Below are 21,122 nucleotides of genomic sequence, written 5' to 3' on the forward strand. Positions count from 1 at the left end.
TCGCGAGAAACAACAACAACAACAAAAAAAGGGAGGCAAGGTCAGAAGGAATGGCGGAGTTGTCAGCCCGCGTACGGGTCTTGATCCAAAAAGTGAGGTCGGAACTTCCCGTGCTTTGTATTAAAATGTAATCAGCTTTTCTTTCAGACCTTTGCCTTCCCAATTGTTTGTTTTTCGCTAATTACTCCCCCGTTTTCCCCCTTCCCACTGGGATATTGACGCTCGTTCACTGGTTCCCCCCCCTCCCATCGCTGGGGTGAGGTTCCACCAACCCGGTCGCTCAATCCGCGAGTGTTTGTGGGACGCTGCGGTGCGCAATTAGTTGTCGAGTTTTGCCCACAAAATATGCAGTCAATTCACTTTACGGTATGTTCTGTGAAGGGCCTTCGAGACTTCGGGAAGACATGATAAGCTATATCAAATGCAAGGACTACTATTAGTATTATTCCGTGGAGGGCGTCACAGCTGAATCTGCCCATCTTCAACCCCTATCCCCAAAGCCTGCTGCCAAATACAACCAGTAGTGGGTGCTGTTGAGGGCCCAGGAGCAGGAAGCCTGGCTGGCTCTTGCCTCCCTAACCAGAGGGAAAAGAAGTGGCCAATCTAACCTCCCCACGTTGACCCCAGCAAACCCGGCACCAACCGGGATAATGATAATCCTTGCATTTGATTGTAGCGCCGTATCGCGTCAATGGGACGTCTCAAAGCGCTTCGCAGAATATACTGTGAAGTGACTTGACTGGGTAAAGGGTATTGTAACAGAAGTCAGCAAATTACTTCAGATAATTTTCGGCCAAAGTTAATTTGCAATTCCGTGAACAATTCACACCTTGCAAAATACAACCACTTTAAACAATTAAACTGCGAGCAAGTTTCCCAGCCATTTACTGCCAATTTCAGAAATATTCCGTGGCTTAAATACTCTGCGTTAAAGGAGTTAGTGAGGCAGACTTTGAAGGAGCTTAATTATTATTGGTGGAGATGGATGATAAATCCAGAGATGATTCAGAGCGACTGTGAAAGCTTCAGGCCATCAGGTTCAGTAACTCTTTCGATCCAGCACCTCACGAGAACGTGAGAGAACGTCGACGTAGCTCTCTTCACACCCCCCCACCCCGAGAATGCAACGTCAGCGGCATTTCCTGCGCCTTGCGTTCCGGAAGTGACACTGGTGCCGCTTCCACACGCGTAGACCACACGCGAAGGAAGTTGGCCAGTCAGCGTTCAAAGCCAGCCTTAGCTCCCTTCGCCCGGGCTTTATAAGCAGACCCCTCCAGGTTGCGTAATAATCAGTGTCCGCCTGACGTATGTGTTTATATTTGTTAATGGCAGAACAGAAGGCTGATCGACTGTCACAGTTCTTTGCAATTGGATTTTATAAAGGCGGTGTTGATGCAGAGGCTTCGCCAATTAAAGTGAAGGCAAACAAGCACAAGGCAAGTCAGTGCCTCTGGCAATTCCACACCTCCCCGGCTATTCTCACCCGACATCTCGCCAGAAACGACAACCGCCTCAAGCCCAGTTGCATCAAACTACGCTGGAGGTGATATTTCCATCAGAAATAAAACCCACAAGGAAGCTCACCGACAAGCTGCGAATAGATGGCGTCTTTCACACAGAGGAAACTGTCTCGTCTGGTGAGCTTATCCCATGACCTCGTAGAATAAAGGAGGTGGGAAGCTCTGCCAAGCAATCAAGATGGTGGAGACAGAGTCCATTGAAGGTTTCAAGAGGGAAGTAAGACAGGTATATTAAAGGAGTATGGAGTTAGGGTGGGGCAGTGGGATTAACGTACATGTTACGCTGAATGCAGACTCACTGGGTCAAATGACGCCCCTTCGCTCTGTAAATTCCCATGAATCTATGAACAGTAAAGAGGCTTGCTGGGTATTTGCAAAAGGAAAAGCAATAGTTCTCTTCATTTCCATAAAAGCAGCATCAAAAACAGATTAACAATTGCTTCTTTTTCTCTGTCTCTCTCTCTCTCTTTCCAAAGACTGATATTCTGACAGCACAAATGCTGCAATCAGAAGCAAATTGCGACAACCTGTTATCAATCTCTGGTCGTTCCGAGTCACACATAGTGAGACTGGCACACAAGTTGGGATCCGTAAAGCAAAACCTTTCATTAGATGCTTTGCTTTCGTTAATAATTTGTTCTAAAGCAACCAGACACCTCGTTATTTACAGACAAACTGATTTACTCACCCCCCCGCTGAAACGAGCCAGTCGAGAACGGAGTAATGAGCTTCTGCTTCACAATCAGCGCACGTTCTACTCACAGTGATGAGCTACAAGGAGCCAGGAAAGGATTGCAACACAGAAACAGCTCATTCCTCTCACTGCTATTGACCGGTTTCAGTAAAAAGTTTTCCATCTGTTTTGCCTTTTCTCCCGAACTTGTTTGTCTCCCCCCACGTCACCCTCTCTTTTGTTCATCGCGACTCGCTTTACTTCTTCGCCTCGTCCACCTTGACGTCAGAAAGGCCACTGATAACGCAGCAGAGACCAGCTCACGCACATTGGGCTGAAGGGAACATTCGGTTTTAGGAGAGCGTTGGATCGGATGAAAATAATTGCTTGGGGTTCCTGCTTCAGAGTAAGAATAAATCTCCACCCCACCGTGAGTGGATTTACCAAACACCCTCGAGTACCACTGAAGGAACCCAATCCTACAGAACTCAATGAGCCAGTATTGAGGAAAAGTAACCCTTAAGAGGTGGGTTACTAACAGCGGAGAGGGGTTTGAACAACAATTTCACGTCCTTCAAGTAGGATAATGTCTTAGAGCGCTTCACAGCTTCACAACAGTGGGGGGGGGGGGGGGGGGGGGCGGTCAGATACCGTGCAGGGGAGAAGGGGAAAAGCCCTGGAAACACGGAGGAAAGCCCCATGTCCAGAGTTAGCAGTCGTGCCTGATGTAAAGAGGAAATCGAGGCAGTTTCCACAGCTGTTGTGCGACCCGATATTATGGTACAAACTTACAATTCACATCAGGTAGGACGTCCGAAAGCGCTCATCAGTACTGGCTGGACACACCCAAGTTTGGGGGTGGAGGGGAGCCAAGGTGGCGGGGAGGGAAAGCACCATCAAAGAGCTGGATCTTACATCCACGACCTCTCACTATCCATCGCCTTTAAGGGGGTGTCATTAACTGGAACGCTATTAAACAAAAAAGCTCTAACGAAAAACAGACTTGGCCGCCCATTGATGGTGAAGTCCTGACTCTCAGGTGTACAGACTCACTCCTGCCACCGGCTGAGGGCAGGAGGAAGTCTCCAAACAATCAATGAAGAGCCTCCGTAGATCGTTATAAAATCACGAGACAAATTTGCTCGCGGACACTTAAGGGAAGCAGCCGCGCACAGAATGCTAATAGCACATTAACTGGAATGACTGGATCCAGGGGGGCAGCGGGGGGCAGTGTTGTCCCTGTGGGGCAGGGAGGGGGCTGCTATTAACAGACTTGTCTTCCACTCCATTAGGTTGCAGCTGATGGTTGGCAGTTCATCCGTCTGCACAGCAAAGCCGAATGCATGTACGGAATAGTAATAGGAGATTCGCAAACCCAGTGGAATCTCTGGATTAATTCTCTCGCAATGCTCCGTTTCCCCCCTTCCCCCCCCCCCCCCCATCTTTCCTTTCGCTACTCCCGCCCCAAATCCTCCTACCCATTTGCTCCACTACATCCCCCTCCAAAGGTGCTTTGATAAGCCTTCGAGGTGCAATGAACACGAGAACCAGACACTGATTGTTCTGGTTGTGAAAGGGATGTGTCGCACATTGATGGATTTGGACTTCAGGCATCGTTAGACTTTGTTCTTCACGGTTCAACCAATTTCTTGGCTCGGATGGACGAGCCAAAATACTGGCTGACAGATGCTGCCCTGAACCAGATGGACAATAACTTACATTTATTTAAGCCACTTACAGTTTGGGTCAGCCGGGTTATCCTGGCCCATGCAGAAACCTATCCAAGACAAGCTGAGAGTCCCACACGCCTACACGTGGAAATTTCCTCGTCTCTTTGGAAACAGAAATGCACACTGCTCCTTCCTTCCCTGGAGGGACGCACACAGCTCATAAAATAACGAAACAAACTTGGTCGCGGGACACATAAGGGACACAATCCTGAAAATTGTGAGGCACGCACAGGATGCTAATTGAGACGTAACCGGAACGGTTGGATACAGGGAGTATTATTGATTCCAGAGAGTATTAGCGGCAGGTTGGCAGCAAAGGAGGGGGACCCCCAGAGTGTGCTTTGGGAATAAGCGACATCGAGAGACCATCCAAGAGTACTAGTGATAAAAAAACACCTTCGGTTTAACAACTCTGCTGGGACTTTAGCGAAGCCAGTTCCACACAGAACCGCTGCACGTTTTTATTTAATTATCAACGAATCGTAGCAATTTACAGCGTATCGAGTCTGCACCAGCCCCCGAGAGCAACAACAACATGTTAACGTTCGTCGGGAGAGGCCTTTCACGTCAGGAGGACGTCCTAAGGCTCTGGAAAGTCGGGGGAATTCATGGTGAAGGTGCTCGTTGAATCCATTCAGCCCCGTCCTATCCCCGTAACCCCTCCAAGCCTGTGTCTTTCATGTAAACCTACTGAGCGCGACAGCGAGCGGATGCGATTAACGTGAGGGGTCTGGCATTGCTCACCGGAAGCTCATCTGGATCACCTGACCCTGGTTGACCTGCTGTGACTTGTTGTTGTAGCCGTGCAGCATCTCCACGAACAGCGTGTCATTGAGTTTGGCGTCTAGCTTCTGGCACTTGACCCCCTCGCAGATCTCCGACAGCAGCAGGCAGGACTTGCCATCTGCGGCCAGCTTGTACTCCTCCACACAGCTGCAGCCACAGAGACAGAGAGAGGGGAGGAGAGAGGGGTGGTGGGTGTGGGGGGGAGAGAGAGAGAAGCCACATCTGTCAACGCACAGGACAAGAACCAACTCCGAGACAATTACGAGCTCCTGCACGCCTGATAAAACTCATCATACAAATGGTCATAAAACACGGAAACAGGTTATTCGGCCCAACTATACACCACACAAATCTCTCACACCACTCCTCCCTCCCTCCCTCACTCCCACACTCTTAATGTTCCCTTCTGCCTCCATGTGTCTATCTAGCGTCCTCTTGAATGCGCCTATACAATGCAAGTTGTTGTTTTTCTTGCATTTGAATCAACCGCCGCTTCAGGTGGTCTCAGTATCCTTTGCGTGAAGCAGTTTTTCCTAATTTCTCTTTCAGAATCTCCCCCCCCCCCACCCCCCTCACGAGATAGATGAGATCTTATACTTGTTGGTATAAGAAACAGACGTATTGGTACCGACATCTATTTAATGTTACCTCACTCCTCCCCTCGTCATGTTAATTGCCTCAGCTTGCTTGCTACCATTAAGATCCATCCTGTGGTGGTAGGCAAGCCATCATGAAAGAGACAACATTTTCTACTTCCGACGTCTGCCGGTCTCCTCCCCCCACCACCCCCCCCTTTGATCGCAGGCCGTGTCCTCTGGTTCTACTGTTCGCAAGACCCATCAAAAACTCCTGGTGCAGACCAATGGGCACCTCCGAGGGTTAAATCCAAGCTCTTTGGACTGACGAGCGGCCGAGGGGAGGATTCTGAGCCTACTCAGCGTACTTACCCACAGAACATCAGTATGTTGCTGGAGGAATGATCTTTGGGCAAGGGCACCGTCTGCTGTAGGCAGAGCTGTTCGCAGCCTCCGTTGAACCCATCAGAGCAGTCAACGCCCTTGGTGTAGTCAAAGCAACCAGAGACGTCCCTCATAGGCCTCAGGCCCTCCGGACACTGTGAATAAATGCACTCAGTTGAAGCGGAAGCGTTAAGAGAAGAGGTCGGTTCCTTTCTATAATAATATAATAATAATCATCCTTGCATTTGATGTTGGGCTTTTCACATCTTCCAGACGTCTCAAAGCGCTTCACAGAATATTACTGTAAAGTGAATTGACCGGGTATTTTTGCGCATTTTATAACGTAAACCTCGCGTTTGAAATGGTTATCACGTCTTCTGAGACGTCACAAAGCACTTCACATGAATGACGTAATTGCCTAATGTCACCGCCTTAAACCACTGGGGATGACAGAGCTTGTTGCAGACATGGAAACAGTGGAGATGAGTCATAAATCTTGCAATCGACACAGCGCTTTTTACGTCGGAAGGGACGTCTCAAAGGGTTACAATGATTATACTGTAAAGTGCAGCTACTGTGTGTTTTGTATTGCTATAACAGCCACTGTGTGATTCTGTTATTACAGTTTAAAATCACTCTCCAGAGGTAGTTTCCAAGTGGTTTTCAATGATAGGTCAGACAGCCCAATAACCCGAACAATAATAATGCTATATATATAAATGGATATTACTTTTCTTTGTATACTTGAACCTCCTAAACAGCTACCTTTTACAGGAGGTTGATATTTTGTTCGCTGGCTGTTTTGTTAAACCATTTCTGAATAGTCTTATTAACAGTCCCGGTCACACCGATGATTACAGGAGCGATGTTTGTTTTATTCTGCCACATCCGTCCGCATTCAATTTGTAAATCGATATATTTCCTGATCTTCTTCAGTTCCTTATTTCTTATGTTGTAATCACTTGAGATAGCCACATCAATAATACCACATGTACAATCTATTTGGTTCTTTGTGATAATATCTGGCTTGTTACAGATTACTGTTCTATCTGCGAGTACTTGTGATTCTCCGATTATTATGATGTTATTTTTCAATGTCACTTTCGCCGCCGCTCGGTCTTTACATCAATTTCAAAGTGTATACAAATTTTAAATTAGCTCTTCTTGAAAAGGGGTTTATTCTGGTAATGTTGTTTGTTTCGTTTTTCGTATCGTGGCATTATTATTAAGATTAAGATAGGGAGGTTAGCCAACAAATCAGAGAGAGAGAGAGAAAAACACATTCAATCCAGAGGACAATCTCCCCATAAAGACTGCAGCTGACTCCGAAGCGGTCATTTTTCACTGTACGAGTTACTGTCCTCGACCTGATCACTTCACCAGCTCAGAAACCATCTTGTTCCGTATCACGTCCAACGTTTCTATTGACCATATTTCTTTCCAGACTTATCTTCACAGTCTTCCTCTTTTCAGATCATCTCTCCTGCCCACTCCCAAACCCCCTTCTCGAGCCTACGCAGCCTCAACAAGAGTCTCATCAAAGCCGTACAATTTTGCGACCTTTGCAATCCGAACACCGCGTCCACGTACAATATTTTGGCATCGCTCCTCTTCCGACCAGTTTGGTCTTGACATCAACATCATGGTGTTTGCAAATTTTAAGTTTACTTCGTTATATTTCCAGAAAGGGTTCTATTCTGGTAATATTGGGTTTGTTTCATTTTTCATGAAGCATTTTTAAAAAAAAATTATTATTAAGATCTGGAGATTAAGCAACAATCGGAAAAAATAACCCAACATCTTTAAGTCACATGAGGGCGTAAAACTTGAGTGACCGCTAAAACGTGTTTTTACTGCTGCATATATTTACCGCGTTCCAGTGGGCCGGTGATTTTATTTCGTAAATTGTCCAGTTAGAAAACAAAACACACCTAACCCTGAACACAAACTGAATTTACGACTATATTTACTCTCTCTCTCTCGCCAAACAGTGCGGTTACCACGCGAGACCAGCTGAGCTAAAGGAGCAAGTAAAAGTCTGCGTTAGACTTTTGATTTAAACTGCCAGCCTTTTGATCCGAACGATGACAACGAGAGCAAGAGAAGACACGGACCAGAGGACCGCTGCTTTAAGTGACGTGACATGACTTGTCACACGTCCAAGGTCCATTACTCCACATGTCTGATCATAATCCCTAAGAAAATAACACCCCCCCAAAAAAACAATAATGCTTTAGTCGCTCAATCCACGACTGTTCGTGGGACGCTGCTGTGCGCAATTGGCTGCCTCGTTTCGCCCACAAACACACAGTCAATTCACTTGATAGTATAACCTGTGAAGCGCTTTGAGACGTCCCCAAGACGTGAAGAGAGCGCTGTATCAAACGCAAGGATTATTATTATTGCTTTGTTATTATTCACGCAGTTACAAGTTATTGGCAATTTGCGCTGTTTAAATCGCGGGACGCATTGCCGAGGAAGCCAGAGTCAAGTCCTGACAAGAGCATCCTTTATAAAAATAAAAGGAGAAAGAATTTTCCTCCCACTTGAAACAAGAAGGAAGCTTGTTCGTAGTAGCAGCACCATCAAGCTCCCTCGTAATGGGAGAGGGAGGGAGGAAAGGATGGATACCACAAAAATCGAAAGAATGAACTGCGCGGCTCAATCATATCTGCACGGTCTTACACTGGCAATAATAACGATAATAATAATTAATAATAATCCTTGCGTTTGACACAGCGTCTCATCACAGATTCAAGGCGACCTAAAAGCTCTTCACAGGATTGATGGCTGCGGATCTTGCAGACAAACAAACCGCTGCGGCGTGATGAGAAAATTGTGATCGCCTAAATAATGATAATAACACTTGCATTTGATATAGCGCCTCATCATGCCTTGCCGTTGAGACATCTCAAAGTGCTTCACAGAATACACAGTGAAGTGAATGGAGTGTGCATTCAGTGTACAGTAACCGTATGAATTGACTGCATATATATATTTTTTTAAAAAAAAGCAGTCACTAGACTTTACGGTCATACCTGTGGAAGAAGCGCTTCGAGACTCCCGCCGAAATGAAAGGGTGGAATCAACCACAAGGATAACCGCGTTTATTTCGCTTCACTTGAAATCCACGCAATGGAATTCAGAAGGGAAACAGCCGAGTGTTTCGAAAGCTGCGAAGGGTTCAATTTCGCACTGGGACAGAATTGCCTCTTCCACTTAACAGCTATCATTCTGAACTCAAGCCAGACCACGTCGGGAAAATGAAAATCTCCCCAGAAACAGGAGAGGCGATTTAAGGTCCAAATCACCCTCAATAAGGCAAGATGTGCCTTTTGCCCCTTCCAAATGAAAGGGCGTTAATGACTCTGGCGAGCCATCGCGGGTTGAAAATAATAACACGTGGATGGAAAACTTTATTTTTTTAAAAAAAAACAAAAAGGTTTCTCAAGGTTTCTTTGAATGCCCCAAAAAATGACACTGTGCATTAATATCAAACACAGAATTCCGACAGCTCCTTATCTGAATAATTATTCTGGATGGGTGAGGAGGACGGAGGGAGAGAGAAGGGGGTGGGGGGGGGGGCGGTAAAAGCAATTCAGATAAATAATCCAAATCGTTTCTAAGCCGTATCTGTAATTAGAAAAAAAAATGTCACAAGGATCTGAAGTGCATTCATTTGCACTGTGACAGGTACGTGTTGCCTGTCTCGCTGATGAACACCGAAGTAGACAAATTAACACAATCTGTCACCGACAAAGAAAGGTAAGGCAGTACGCTACACTTTTTCTTCAGAGGGAAAAAGAGAGCGAGCGAGGTGGTGGTGGTGGTGGTGGGGTGTGGGAGGGAAAAGAATGTCATATATATCAATAAAAAGTACAAGGTATCAGCTCAAACAGCTGTGCGCTGCCGATTCACAGTTATGTGCTCGTCTCTGGCTTGGCAGCGGTACTTGATTAATAGCTAGCTATGTTATAGTTAGCTCTGCAATCTGGTGGAGTTCTTCGAGCACGGGTCCCGGCGCGCCTGGAAGTTCTGCACAACCCTTTGCTTTTGATCTCTATTAGGATTGAATCTTTCGCCCGCGCGCGCGCGCAAAAAAAAAAAAAATATACAGTCGGTCCACTTGACAGGATATTCTGCGCAGCGGGTTGACTGGGTGTTTTGCGGGCGAAACGCGGTCTCCGTTTGCGCACAGCAGCGTCCACGCAAAGATCGTGGATCGAGTGACCGTTTTTCTCGTGTGTGTGAGACACCAGCCTCAGAACCTTCCATGCTGCACCGAGCAGGGGAATTAAACTTTGCTTAAAGAAGGAATAATATTTGCAATCCAATCCTTTAGAATCGGACCCTGCCACGTGACTGTCTCCTGCCAGAGCAAATCACTTCGCGGATTACTGAACATTAAAGTGCATTGTGTTTATTGCTGCTTAAATACAAGCTTTCCCTTGCGAGTTTGGGCTATCAAACACTGATCCACCCTGTAGACCCGCTGTGAAAAGAATTGAAATGTCAGAAAGTTTTGTATTCATTCTTTCCTCCATCAGCGGGTACTCGGTGCTGTGCAGCGGGAGGCCTGTGGGGAGTGAATGTACTTGATTTTTTAAACATTCGTCAACGCAGGTGCAAAAATAAATTAACATTTATTCAGACCCGACAGAGGGGCAATGTAGACTGGAGCAGAGAGGCACAGAGTCCCACAATCTACGCCCAGGCTCATGTTCAGCCAATATTTCAGGAGTTTATAAATTGACGTCAGCATCCTTTCTTTCCAAAGATTCTGCTTTAAATTACTTCCATAAAAAAATAAGTGACTTGTGACAGATTATTGATTTTGCAGAATTATTAGCGCCAAGTAAATATTGGCGTACAGAAACACCCGTAAAAAGTAATCATCTCGATCTGCCTGTTCAATCATTTTTCATCTCCGATGTCTGGAAATGTTATAGCACCTCAAATAAAGATGTTCACCCAATCTCTGTATCACTGAGCAAAATAAATAGCCTGATCGAGTCCTAACCCGATAACACGTTTGTTCCTCATTCACGTCTCTTCCGTCCAGTCAGGATTTCCTATGGGCTGAATATCATTGCTTTAAACCTCATCGCTACACCACTTCTTTACAGATTTCCTCTCTTCCTTCCTGGAAACATCTCAATACAACAATCCTGTTGGCAGTTAAGTAAGAGATACAAAGCACTAAGTACCTTGCAGAGCTGGAGGTGAAATCACACAACACTCAAGGGGAGAAGATTATTCTACGTCTCGACTATTGATGTAGCATTTCAATCCATCCAGAATTTGGCAAATCGTTAAACACAGCCTTAATTTTGAAGCGTTTGTTTGTTTGTTTCTCCGAGCTTCTTTTGAGAACTACAGGAAACCGGCTTCAAAAGACTGAATGCAACAACATTTTATATAAATGTATATCGAATGACGTGACACGGAATCAGGCCATTCGGCCCGACTAGTCCACGCCAGTGTTTAAAGACCACGCACACCCTCCTCGCCTCTTATTGCCCTCCAACCTACACCCCTTCATTCCCTTTCTCCCACAGGATAAGGAGGGGCAGAGGCTGGCGTGGGTATGAACACAGGCAAGGACCAGTGCATGTTTCGCTGCTGATCAACCATCGTGGGCGGAGCGGGAAAGGGGAAGAGGGACGCGATAGTCCACTGCCTTCGCTGCAAAAGTCACTATCTCAGCCGGTCAACACTGTGGTTGGTTCACGAAACAGAAGCAGCATCAAAGCAGCCTTTCCACCTCTCCACGGGAGGTGCTGTCACTCTCCCAGAATGACGTGCGCTCATTTCAGTCTGATCGGCAACAGCCGCTTCTCTGTGTAAACACAAGAGACCCAACTTGTATCATCAGACGAGACAGCGAAAACGCTGGAATCCGTTCCGTTTCGATGGATTTGAACCGTCTCAGCAGTTTCATACCTCGACAGATTTCGGTGACGTCGATGCAGCGTGCCCGTCGTTGCACTGAACGCATTAAGTCGTAACGTCTTGGCTCTGCCTTCTGCAACATTAGCTAAAGCGCAGCGCCCCCAACCCCCACCTTTCCGAACCCCTTTCCCGCCTTGAAGCAAAATATTCTATTTATTTTATGTCTCAAACCAGAAAAATGAAATGCACGGACACGCAGGCGCGCAAAGTCAACAATAACAGACACGGCGCTGAGGAAAATGTTTCTTCCTATTTTTTTCAATCTCTGCAAACCCTGAATCGGTATATACAGTGCACACACACACACACACACCCACACACACGCACACATGCACCCGCTCACACATACGCACACCACAGCCCACGTGTTCTCAAATCTCCCAGTGATCTTCCAGCATTAATGCAATCAATCGTGGCTCGGTGAGTTTTATTTCCAGTTAGCTAATGTTGTACCATCTTCAGCTCCTGTTAATCAGTTTCAGGGAATCTAGCGGAGTGGGCAAGGTATTGTTTTTCTTTTGTCTTAAAGGATTTCCGGATGGCGTTCGGCTGTCAACACTCCTCGCCACCCCCACCCCCTGCCTTTCTGTCCACCCCCACCTCCTGTGGGATGGTCGTGAGAGCGAGCGGTCCCATCATCAACCCGTTTAACTGCGGGAAAGAGCTTCACAGATGCTCTCTCCTGAGCTACGCTGTTCGCCCATTATTGCCAGAGATGCGTAACTGTACAACCAGGTGACCTGCAATTTGTCCTCAATTTCTATCAGTATTATTCATCTGTGAGTAAGATGTTTTTAATATAAAATCGCTCTTGTCTTTGCTGTAATCCTAATTCTGTTTGTTCTTTCTTGTCCAGGGGTGGAGAGAGGAGGGGGAAGGTTCCCATACTTCTTTACTACAATTGAAGTAGTTCATTGCTCACATGGAAACCTTGTGGATCACGTGTGACCCACAACTTTCCTCGTCTGTACCCTTGGTCTCATTGCTTAAAGACTGGGTTCCCCCCCAACCCCGCCCGTACCCCCAAACAGACATGCGAGCGATACTTAAGACCCTCCACATAAACAAACAAGTTGTCTTTACGCATCGCCCTTCACACATGGGTGTGTCTGGAGGCCGTGCGACCGAGAGGAGGAGGGGCAGAGCGACCACATGCCAGGTTGAAGAGGTAAAGGGGGAAAAAGGGAGGGAGATCCAAAGATTGTGGGGGGGAGTGGGGGGAATGGGACAGAAGACTTGTTCACTGACTGGAGAGTGCGCGGGGCATTTGCAGTGACCCGAGGTAACCGAGAAGAGGGGGCAAGGAGTCGACCACTGAAACTACAACCGGAGATTAATGGGGGAAATTGATCTCGGTTTAAAAGCTTTGCGTGAAGGAAAGGACGAGCTGCTGAACAGACTCAGGCAGGCGCTTCGGAATACTTGTGAAAATCCTGAGAGCAAGAGGATCGTTTGCAAAAGCGGGTCAACTCCTGACACACCGATATTAGAATGGGACTCGGAAGCCAGACAGGGATTAGCGTGTGGGGGGGGTGCGGGGTCAGTGGGAGCGATCGTCTCTCTGTGCAATCTTTCATGAACCTGAATTTTCATTAATTCAAGAGCCTTCCCCTCCTGCCAGCGTGACACTCGGCTGTGGGCTCACTCCCACAACTGCAGCAGGATTGCAATGCTGCCACTTTAATAATAACTGAGGGCCTCTAAGTGATGCGAATGCTTAATTGCGTCTCTCTCTCTCTCGCTCTCTGCCACCCCTAGCTCCCTGCTGTGAGGCTACCGGTTCTCAGTTCAATCATGGATCTTATTTGACTGGACTCTAGATTCATCATCAGGCGCTAATGAAAAAAAAACCTCACGCGTCTCAGGTTCTGTGATGTGGGCAAAGCATTGACGGGTGCGTATCGATACCAGGCAATCAATCTTCTGTGCGGTTAGGCGTACAGAGCTTTCAGCAAGACTAACAGTAACGTGTGATGGATTCGCACCGTGTCTGGCACTTGCACGGATTGGGAACAGTGCCTGAGAAGTATGCTTATAAGGTCGCTCTGACTCAATTGTTCGTGACTCATGGTAATTCCCATCCAATTTCTTCCTCCTTGCGTAAATCCAATCTCCCTGCAGAACAGGTTCCCCCCCCAACACTGAGTTCCCTTACAGAATACTGCCCTGACATTTCAAAACAACACACGGAACCCGCATTTTTAATCGTTTCAAGCAGCGATTTAGAAACCATCGGCAGATGGGCTCACGTCCAGAATCCCTCCGACGCGCTCCCTCCTTCCCCTCATTCGAGGCCCGTTTTTACCCCGGAAGGCAACGTACCATGCAACCTGTGGAATCGATCTTGCGGTCAGACACACAGCGGTAGTTTCTGGTGCAGCCTCCGTTATCCCGGGAGCAATCACGGACCGGGCCGAACGACGATAGGAGGTCGTCTGGAGTCTCAAAGTAGGTAGAGCGCATCGCTTCCTCCCTGAGAGAGAGGGAGAAAAAGAGAAGAGAACAGAATACGGTTTCAGCAATGTCGTAAATAAATCAAGCTCGAAAGCAACGAGCCCAAGGTGTGTGTGTGTGTGTGTTGGGGCGGGTGGGGTGATGAGAGAGAGAGAGAGAGCGAGAGAGAGGGAGAAAAAGAGGCCTGACAATACATGCTAGAAACTTCATTCATCTACTTCATCAGTCCGGACGGTTAATGTTACAAAATGTTCAATCCTTTGGGGACCTCTGGTCCAAATTGCAGCACTTAGACTCGTTGAGTTGCTGGTGTCCAAATCGGAGCTGGGTCCAGTCACCTGGGTGTCTCTGGTGTGTTTGAAACATGCTGTACTTCCACTGTGCGTGGGCGGAGGAACAACAACAACAACTTGCATTTGCATAGCACCCCTGACGCAGGGTAGAGTCCCAGCGCACTTGAGGAGAAGGACAGGGGTAGATCCGAGAGGTAAGGGAGGTGCTGGGGCGCGGAGGGATTTATACGTAGCGCCGGTCATTGTGCGAACATCGTCTTAAGACCTTCCTCTTCGACCACGTCTTTGATGGTCCTCCCACACGCCTTGCTCTCCACCCTTCACTCTTCCAACCCCCAGCTCGGGTTCAAGCCCTTGACTGTCCAGTGCTTTGGGACGTTTTCCCAACCTGAAAAGCACTATATAAATGCAATTTGCTGATGTTGTTAAATACAACATTTGGTGATTTAATACACCCACTGAAAGAGCTACTTGTAAAAACGCAGCAACCAATAGGGATAGTTTTGTTTCAAGCGGGCTGGAATGAATGACTTCCCCGTAGGGATGGGAGGCTCGATTTGGCTGAATAATATCTCACTGGCCTGGATTTCATCTGCGCCCAGAGTGAAGGCCCCGACTTCATTAATATGATTAAAGCAGCTCCTGACAGCGACTGCAAACAGGTGAAAAGGTCAGCAGGAGCAGGTTGATTGATGACTGTGTAATGTACTCATTTACATTTCCTCACAGCGGCTAATCCCTTCGCAACAGTCAGAATAGTCACTGGTTTCCCGGCTTGGCACTGGCGGAGAATAATAATAATAATCCTGGCGTTTGATACAGCGGCTTATCACGTCTTCGAGACGTCTCAAAGCGCTTCACAGGTTACACCGTGAAGTGAACTGACTGTAGATTTTGCGATGGCGAAACACCAAACTACCCACCAAGTGTCTGTCTGTCTCTTGCAACAAACACACGAGTGAGGAACGTGGATGTGAGACGATTTGGAACACTTTAAAAGCAGCCGCTCACGCACGGCAAGTTGTGATTCAAAATGCTTCAAAAGGACTGTTCTCACCTCGCTGAGGCTTTGTTGTGTGGCCGGCCTTTCTGGACATTTTCAGCGCCGTGCGAGTGATTTGCCCTGCGTGACCCGGTTGGAATTGTTTCGCAGCGTATAGAACAGCAGCCCACACTCTGTGTTAACATCAAGCCCACACTTCAGCCAGGGGGCTGTGTTTAAGGCTCGTGTTAATTAGCGATCAAGAGCCTCGATAACCCACAGCAACCCACGGCCATCCTCCAGACACGAAAGATGCTAAATCGAAGGCACTGACTATTATCATTGCTATTTCATTAGCCTCCATGCTTGAAGAACGTCGGACTTCAATGTTGTGACTATTTGAAGAAGCATATGGCAACCAATATGGCGTTCAAACAGCCACGCCGTGAACAACCACTTTTATCTAAGGATTGTTCACGAGTTTATTGAACCATTCAAAGCACTCCTCCTCCTCCTGCTGCTGCTCCCTCCGGTCAGGAATATTGACGCTCACCTTGGCTTTAAAGATTTACGTCCGAATCCCAAGGGAAATCAGATATTGCTGAGCAACATCCCTTTCTTAACAAGAGGAACTAGCCCACACTTGCTGAACAGACTCGATTTAACCTGCCCCTGACTGCTCATGACACCTTCACAGCTGTTGAGACTGATTGAGACCTCAAAGCAGCCCCACAGCAATTCGCTGCGATGCCACTAAATTGCCCAATTGTGTTGTAACCAGTGCCAAGGCCACTTTGGTCTCGTCTTTCGACCGGTAAAGGCGATCTCTGCACTTATTTCACTGCAAGCAACGCGCAAGAGAAACGACGGCATCTCCCGACCATGCAGAGATGCCCCCATGCCAAAGCAGTAACTCTCCAAGAGCATGCCATTCGGATAATAAAGCCAGTTCTTGCTGGTTTGCGAGGTCTGGGGGGGAATCAAAGTGTCAGCTCCAATGTGAGAACGTTGACACAGATTTCTGATTGCAAGAGCATTCCTCTGTTTCCTTCAAACGTCTCAAACCACTCTTTTATATCAGAAGAGATCATTGCTCACAAAACGCCAATTCAATTCTGGTGATCAGAGACGATTCACTTCACGATATATTCTGTGAAGCGCTTTGAGACGTCTCAACGACGGGGATTGGGCTCTATATTAAATGCAATGATTATTTTATTGTTATTATTTTATTACAACGCACAGAAAACTTTCTAACCGATCAAAATACTACACATTTCTCTCCCTTCTCTCTCTCTCTCTCTCTCACTCACTCCCTCGTTCATTCTGTGAGTTCATTCTTTACTGTCTCTTTTTTTTAAGCGCAACATTTAAGAAGGAAAGTTGAGCAAAGAGATTGCACACAAAACAATTTCCTTGCAGACCATTTTTTTGTGTAATTGCAGACACGGGGTTTAAATTTGATGTGGCTCGTTCCACAGTATCCATCAAGCAATTGCTGAGATAATGAATGTGCACGGGTCTCTTGGGCAAAATGGGGGAAAAAAAACACACAGCGAGAGCAAGAGAGAGAGAGCTGCGGTTGCATGGGCAGCAATATTCAACGCAGGCGACTGAGCGAGAGAGATTCTGCTCACTTTTAATGCTTCAAAAACAAAAACCACATCATAAAAGAAAAGGCATCACTGGAAGATTGATGGCACTTTGCCTGTGCAATAGGCCTACGCAGAGCTTGAATCGATGAGAGCGAGAAAGAACCCATTTCACTTCACGCGAGCGTCTAATGTGCAGAGTTCTGATGCTCTTGTTTGCTTTTTATGTGTAAAAGAAAGAGAGAGAAACATAGGCGAGGAATACGTCCTCCTTTCAAGTCGCGAGGGGAGCTGCTGACAGGTTCACAAACGATAATAATTATCTCCGGAGCCTTCACCACCACAACCCTTCACAAGAATTAACTGTGAACTGTTGTTCCACAACAACAGCAGCAACAACAACGTGTGCCAATCATAGCGCCCTTCCCACTGGCTCGCGTCCCGGGCCGTTTGACAGTCTGTTGGCTGGGAGGGATGCTGCAAGAAACTCCCTGGTCTTATCTGAATAGTATCGTTGACGACCTTAAAATATATCGTCCACTTTCACAGGCTCGGTTGAACCTCTCGCGCGAAGGAGGGCACCTCCGACAATGCAGCGATCCCACCAGCAAAAAGCAGTTACTCTAAGCGCGTGCGATTCGGACAACAAAAGGCAGTTCTTGCTGGTTCGCGAGGTCGGGGCGGATTTCTTTATCTTTTCCCCAACTGGAATTTCTAACCAAAGTTTTTGCTCTCTTTGCACAGTATCTCTTTTTCTCTTTCTCATTGACACCAGTTTGGTAAAACCCGATGGATTGCCTTCCGCAGTTTTTGCTTCCCGGCTTCTCCGCACAGCACAAACCTCCAAGCCCGTGAATCCTTACTGCACTGATGGAATTTTCATGGAGTTAACACAACAGCCTTCCCTGATAGTGTCGTTTGCCGTTTCTCTTCCATCCTTTATCCTCTGTAGTCCCGGTCTTCAGAGGGTGAGAGAGCCTCTGCCACAAAAACCACGTTCCTTTTTCAAGGTGTCAACTCGCCCGGCATTTGAGGCTTTTCAGCACCTCAAACCTCTCCAACTTATAGCGTCTGGTGAGTGACAGCAGTTTCAGTGCGAGGGCTCCCATTATTCCAATGGAGACTCGCTATATTCCCCCGAGACCTACTGCCACACACAGAAACTGTTCTTACGCCAAGGCAGTTCTGACACTGATAAGATATTGAAGTGTGGATACCTGCATCAAGGCCAATTTGTCCACCTGTAGAGCCCTATCCACACCTCCCCCCCCACCCCCAAACCCTCTCCCCCTCCAAACAATATCCGTCGTCGCCAGAAATCAAACTGCGACAGACTGTTTGTCGCCGGTTAGTGAAAAGGTATGAGGAGCTACTGCCGCTTGCATTGTGGAATGAAAGGGATGGCGGACATAAAAGGATGGAATGCAGGCGACAGAGGCTCGCGGTACCAGCCTCTCCCACTGAGCCCAACAAGAGAGTCAGGGCAGGTGTGTCTCTACTGTTAAGGAGCTTGGAAGTGCAGAGCAAGTTAGTGACAGTATTATTTCTCAGGCACGTGGTTCCCAATGAATCCGGGCAGCATAAACAGAGTGCTGGGGATATCGGCACCACAACACAAACCCCTTTGCCCTCGAGTGTGTGGTGCAAACGCAGGACTCACCACCAGAAGCCGTGGTTGAATGGGATTATTATATGCAAAGAATGATATTCCTTGCATTTGTTATAGCGCCTTATCGCGTCTCAAAAGCGCTTCACAGAATGTAGGGACTGCAAAGCACTTGAACTGCATGTAAAGGATTGAGCTGAGTGTTGCCACAGCCTGTCCCAGTTGCAATCAGCGGCTGTCCTAGATTCACACAAAAACCTACTTCTAAAGCCACTGAAGTACTCCGGGTTCAGTGACCCCGGCAGATGACGTGCGAGTGGCTGGGACGGGATTTTTTTTTTAAAAATGGGTTCCCGTCATAAAAAACTCTTAAGTGCATCATCGCAGCAGGACGTGACACCGCTTGTTTGGGGAGAGTTAAAGTCATTAAAAAAAAGGTTAATTAAACTCTCTGCCATCCAGAAAGAATGCACAAGCTAAGAGATTGATTAATAAAAGCTCGCCCCTTCCCTTTCTAACCGTGGTTCAGCTACTTTAGCTCGGTTTTGTATTCCCTCCTCATACGACAGATAAATTGCTGGCTTTGAATGCTCGTTTCGTCGCCCGACAGGATAGAAGTACAAAGTGCTAACTTTAGAAGTGTTTCAATACACACTATACAGGGCGTTCACAAGATCCTGTTACCCCCCACCCACGCCCACCGCCCCCATCGCCCGCCCACCGTTCTTACAAGGAATTTTTATTTTCTGTTGCAGATGAGTCGAGTGTGACAGCGTCTGATACCAGTGAATTTCTCGTCACTCACTCCATCCACGTTACAGAAGGCGTCATACCCAACATGGCAACGAATCATTATCTGCCACGAAAATGATGGCGCTCACACACACACTCACAAACACACACACGCGCGCACGCACAAACACACACGCACGCGCGCACGCTCACGCACACACTCACACGCACACACTCACTCACTCTCACACACAAAGACACACTCACGCACACCCACACTCACGCACATACACACTCATGCACTCTCACACATTCACACACACGCACTCTCACACACTCACAAACACACTCACACACACACTCACTCACTCACTCTCACACATTCACAAACACACACTCACGCACACACTCACTCTCACACACTCACAAACACACACTTATGCACACTCATGCACAGACACTCACTCTCACACACACAAACACACACTCACGCACACCCACACACATACACACTCACGCACATACAACCTCATGCACTCTCACACATTCACACACACACACACACTCATCCCGATCCTCTGAAACGTCTAAAAACAGTGAAACCCCTGTATTGAATACAATTACGTACTTCTAAATACAATTATCATCCTCCTCCCGTGCGTTTCACTTGTCGGTCAGCGCACTGCAGATAAAAACACGAGGGTAGCGGGACTGTGTGGACAGTCTGCATTCTGAGCAGAGCCCTGGTGAGTTGGCGCCAAGTACGTTGAGTTACTGAAGAGGCGCCGTTCAGCCTCTCCACCGAAGGACGGGCGTGCACGTTATTCGCGACTGTAAACCGATGCCCTGACTGCGACCGTCGGCGGTTTAAGTTCCTTGTTGACGTGAGTAACATCCGGCGAGCAGCAGGAGGGATGATGAGGCTTGATTTCCCAGTCGTCTCATTAGCTCTGAAGCTTGCATGTCATTTCTCGAGTCCATTATATGCCATTTACCAAGAAAAACAGTGAAGTGTACAATATGCCGTTTTTCATTTTGACAAGTGGCAAAGTCCAAAAAAAAAAAGTGCTAAGCTTCCAGCACGCTCTGATTTCCCTGGAGAGTTTTACTTCAAGCTTGGCGTTATGTTCCAATATGACACAGATAAGCAGCAACAGCCACAAAACACGTCTTTAGTGTCAAGCCAACTTGAAAACCTCCTCCGTGAGAGGTATTGATTTGGCAAATTATTACTGACAAAAGCTTAGCGTCAAACAAACTTTTTTTTTCCCAGGGAATTGCCAAGAAAGCAATCCAAATGTTCAAGCTGGCCTGAGTTGGGAGAAATGTCCACCAATTTCTTCAGTGAAAAATGGATCTCTGCATTGTCAGAGGCGATGTCCTTCGGATGAGACATTAAAATCAAGATCCCATCTGCCTCTTTAGGTGGACATTAAAAGATAGATGGGAGCTATTCCCAGAGAGAATGGGAAAATGTTCCTGGTGTCCTGGCCAACAATCCTCTGCGCAACTTGGGGCAGTCACTTCACAGTTGCTCGTGGGAATTTGCTGTGCATAGCCTGGGGCAGAGTTTGCCAATAAATATGCCGCGACCACACTTGTCAGCGGTTACTTGTGGAATGCTTTGGAGAGTTTGAGAGCGAGCTGCTCTGAGATCAGGTGTGCTCGCCAACACGTCAATAGCCAACACTTCAAAACTTCGCAACTTTTGTGGATCTTCCACCAAAATAGTGAGGCTTTCACTCCAGCTGGTGTCTAGTCAACTGTGAACGTTTCATTTCCCTTGTCAATTGCTGGTAATTACTTTTTAATGAACCGACATTTCTGTTACATCTGCTTTGTG

The 21,122-nt window shown here is 47.2% G+C and overlaps 1 protein-coding gene across 6 annotated transcripts in view; it reads right to left on the reverse strand.

Moving 5' to 3' along the window:
* LOC103180398 (astrotactin-2) overlaps positions 1–21,122 on the reverse strand; it is a 390,078-nt gene that overhangs the window by 139,799 nt on the left and 229,157 nt on the right. For all 6 annotated transcript variants that reach the window (XM_042337318.1, XM_042337320.1, XM_042337323.1 and 3 more), the window contains 3 exons: positions 13,943–14,093; positions 5,657–5,823; positions 4,668–4,856 (listed from right to left, as the gene is read on the reverse strand). In XM_042337318.1, coding sequence (XP_042193252.1) covers positions 4,668–4,856; positions 5,657–5,823; positions 13,943–14,093 — 507 coding nt within the window. The remainder of the gene's footprint in view (positions 1–4,667; positions 4,857–5,656; positions 5,824–13,942; positions 14,094–21,122) is intronic.

Source organism: Callorhinchus milii, unplaced genomic scaffold (assembly GCF_018977255.1).
Source record: "Callorhinchus milii isolate IMCB2004 unplaced genomic scaffold, IMCB_Cmil_1.0 Scaffold8, whole genome shotgun sequence".
NCBI classification, from domain to species: Eukaryota; Metazoa; Chordata; class Chondrichthyes; order Chimaeriformes; family Callorhinchidae; genus Callorhinchus; species Callorhinchus milii.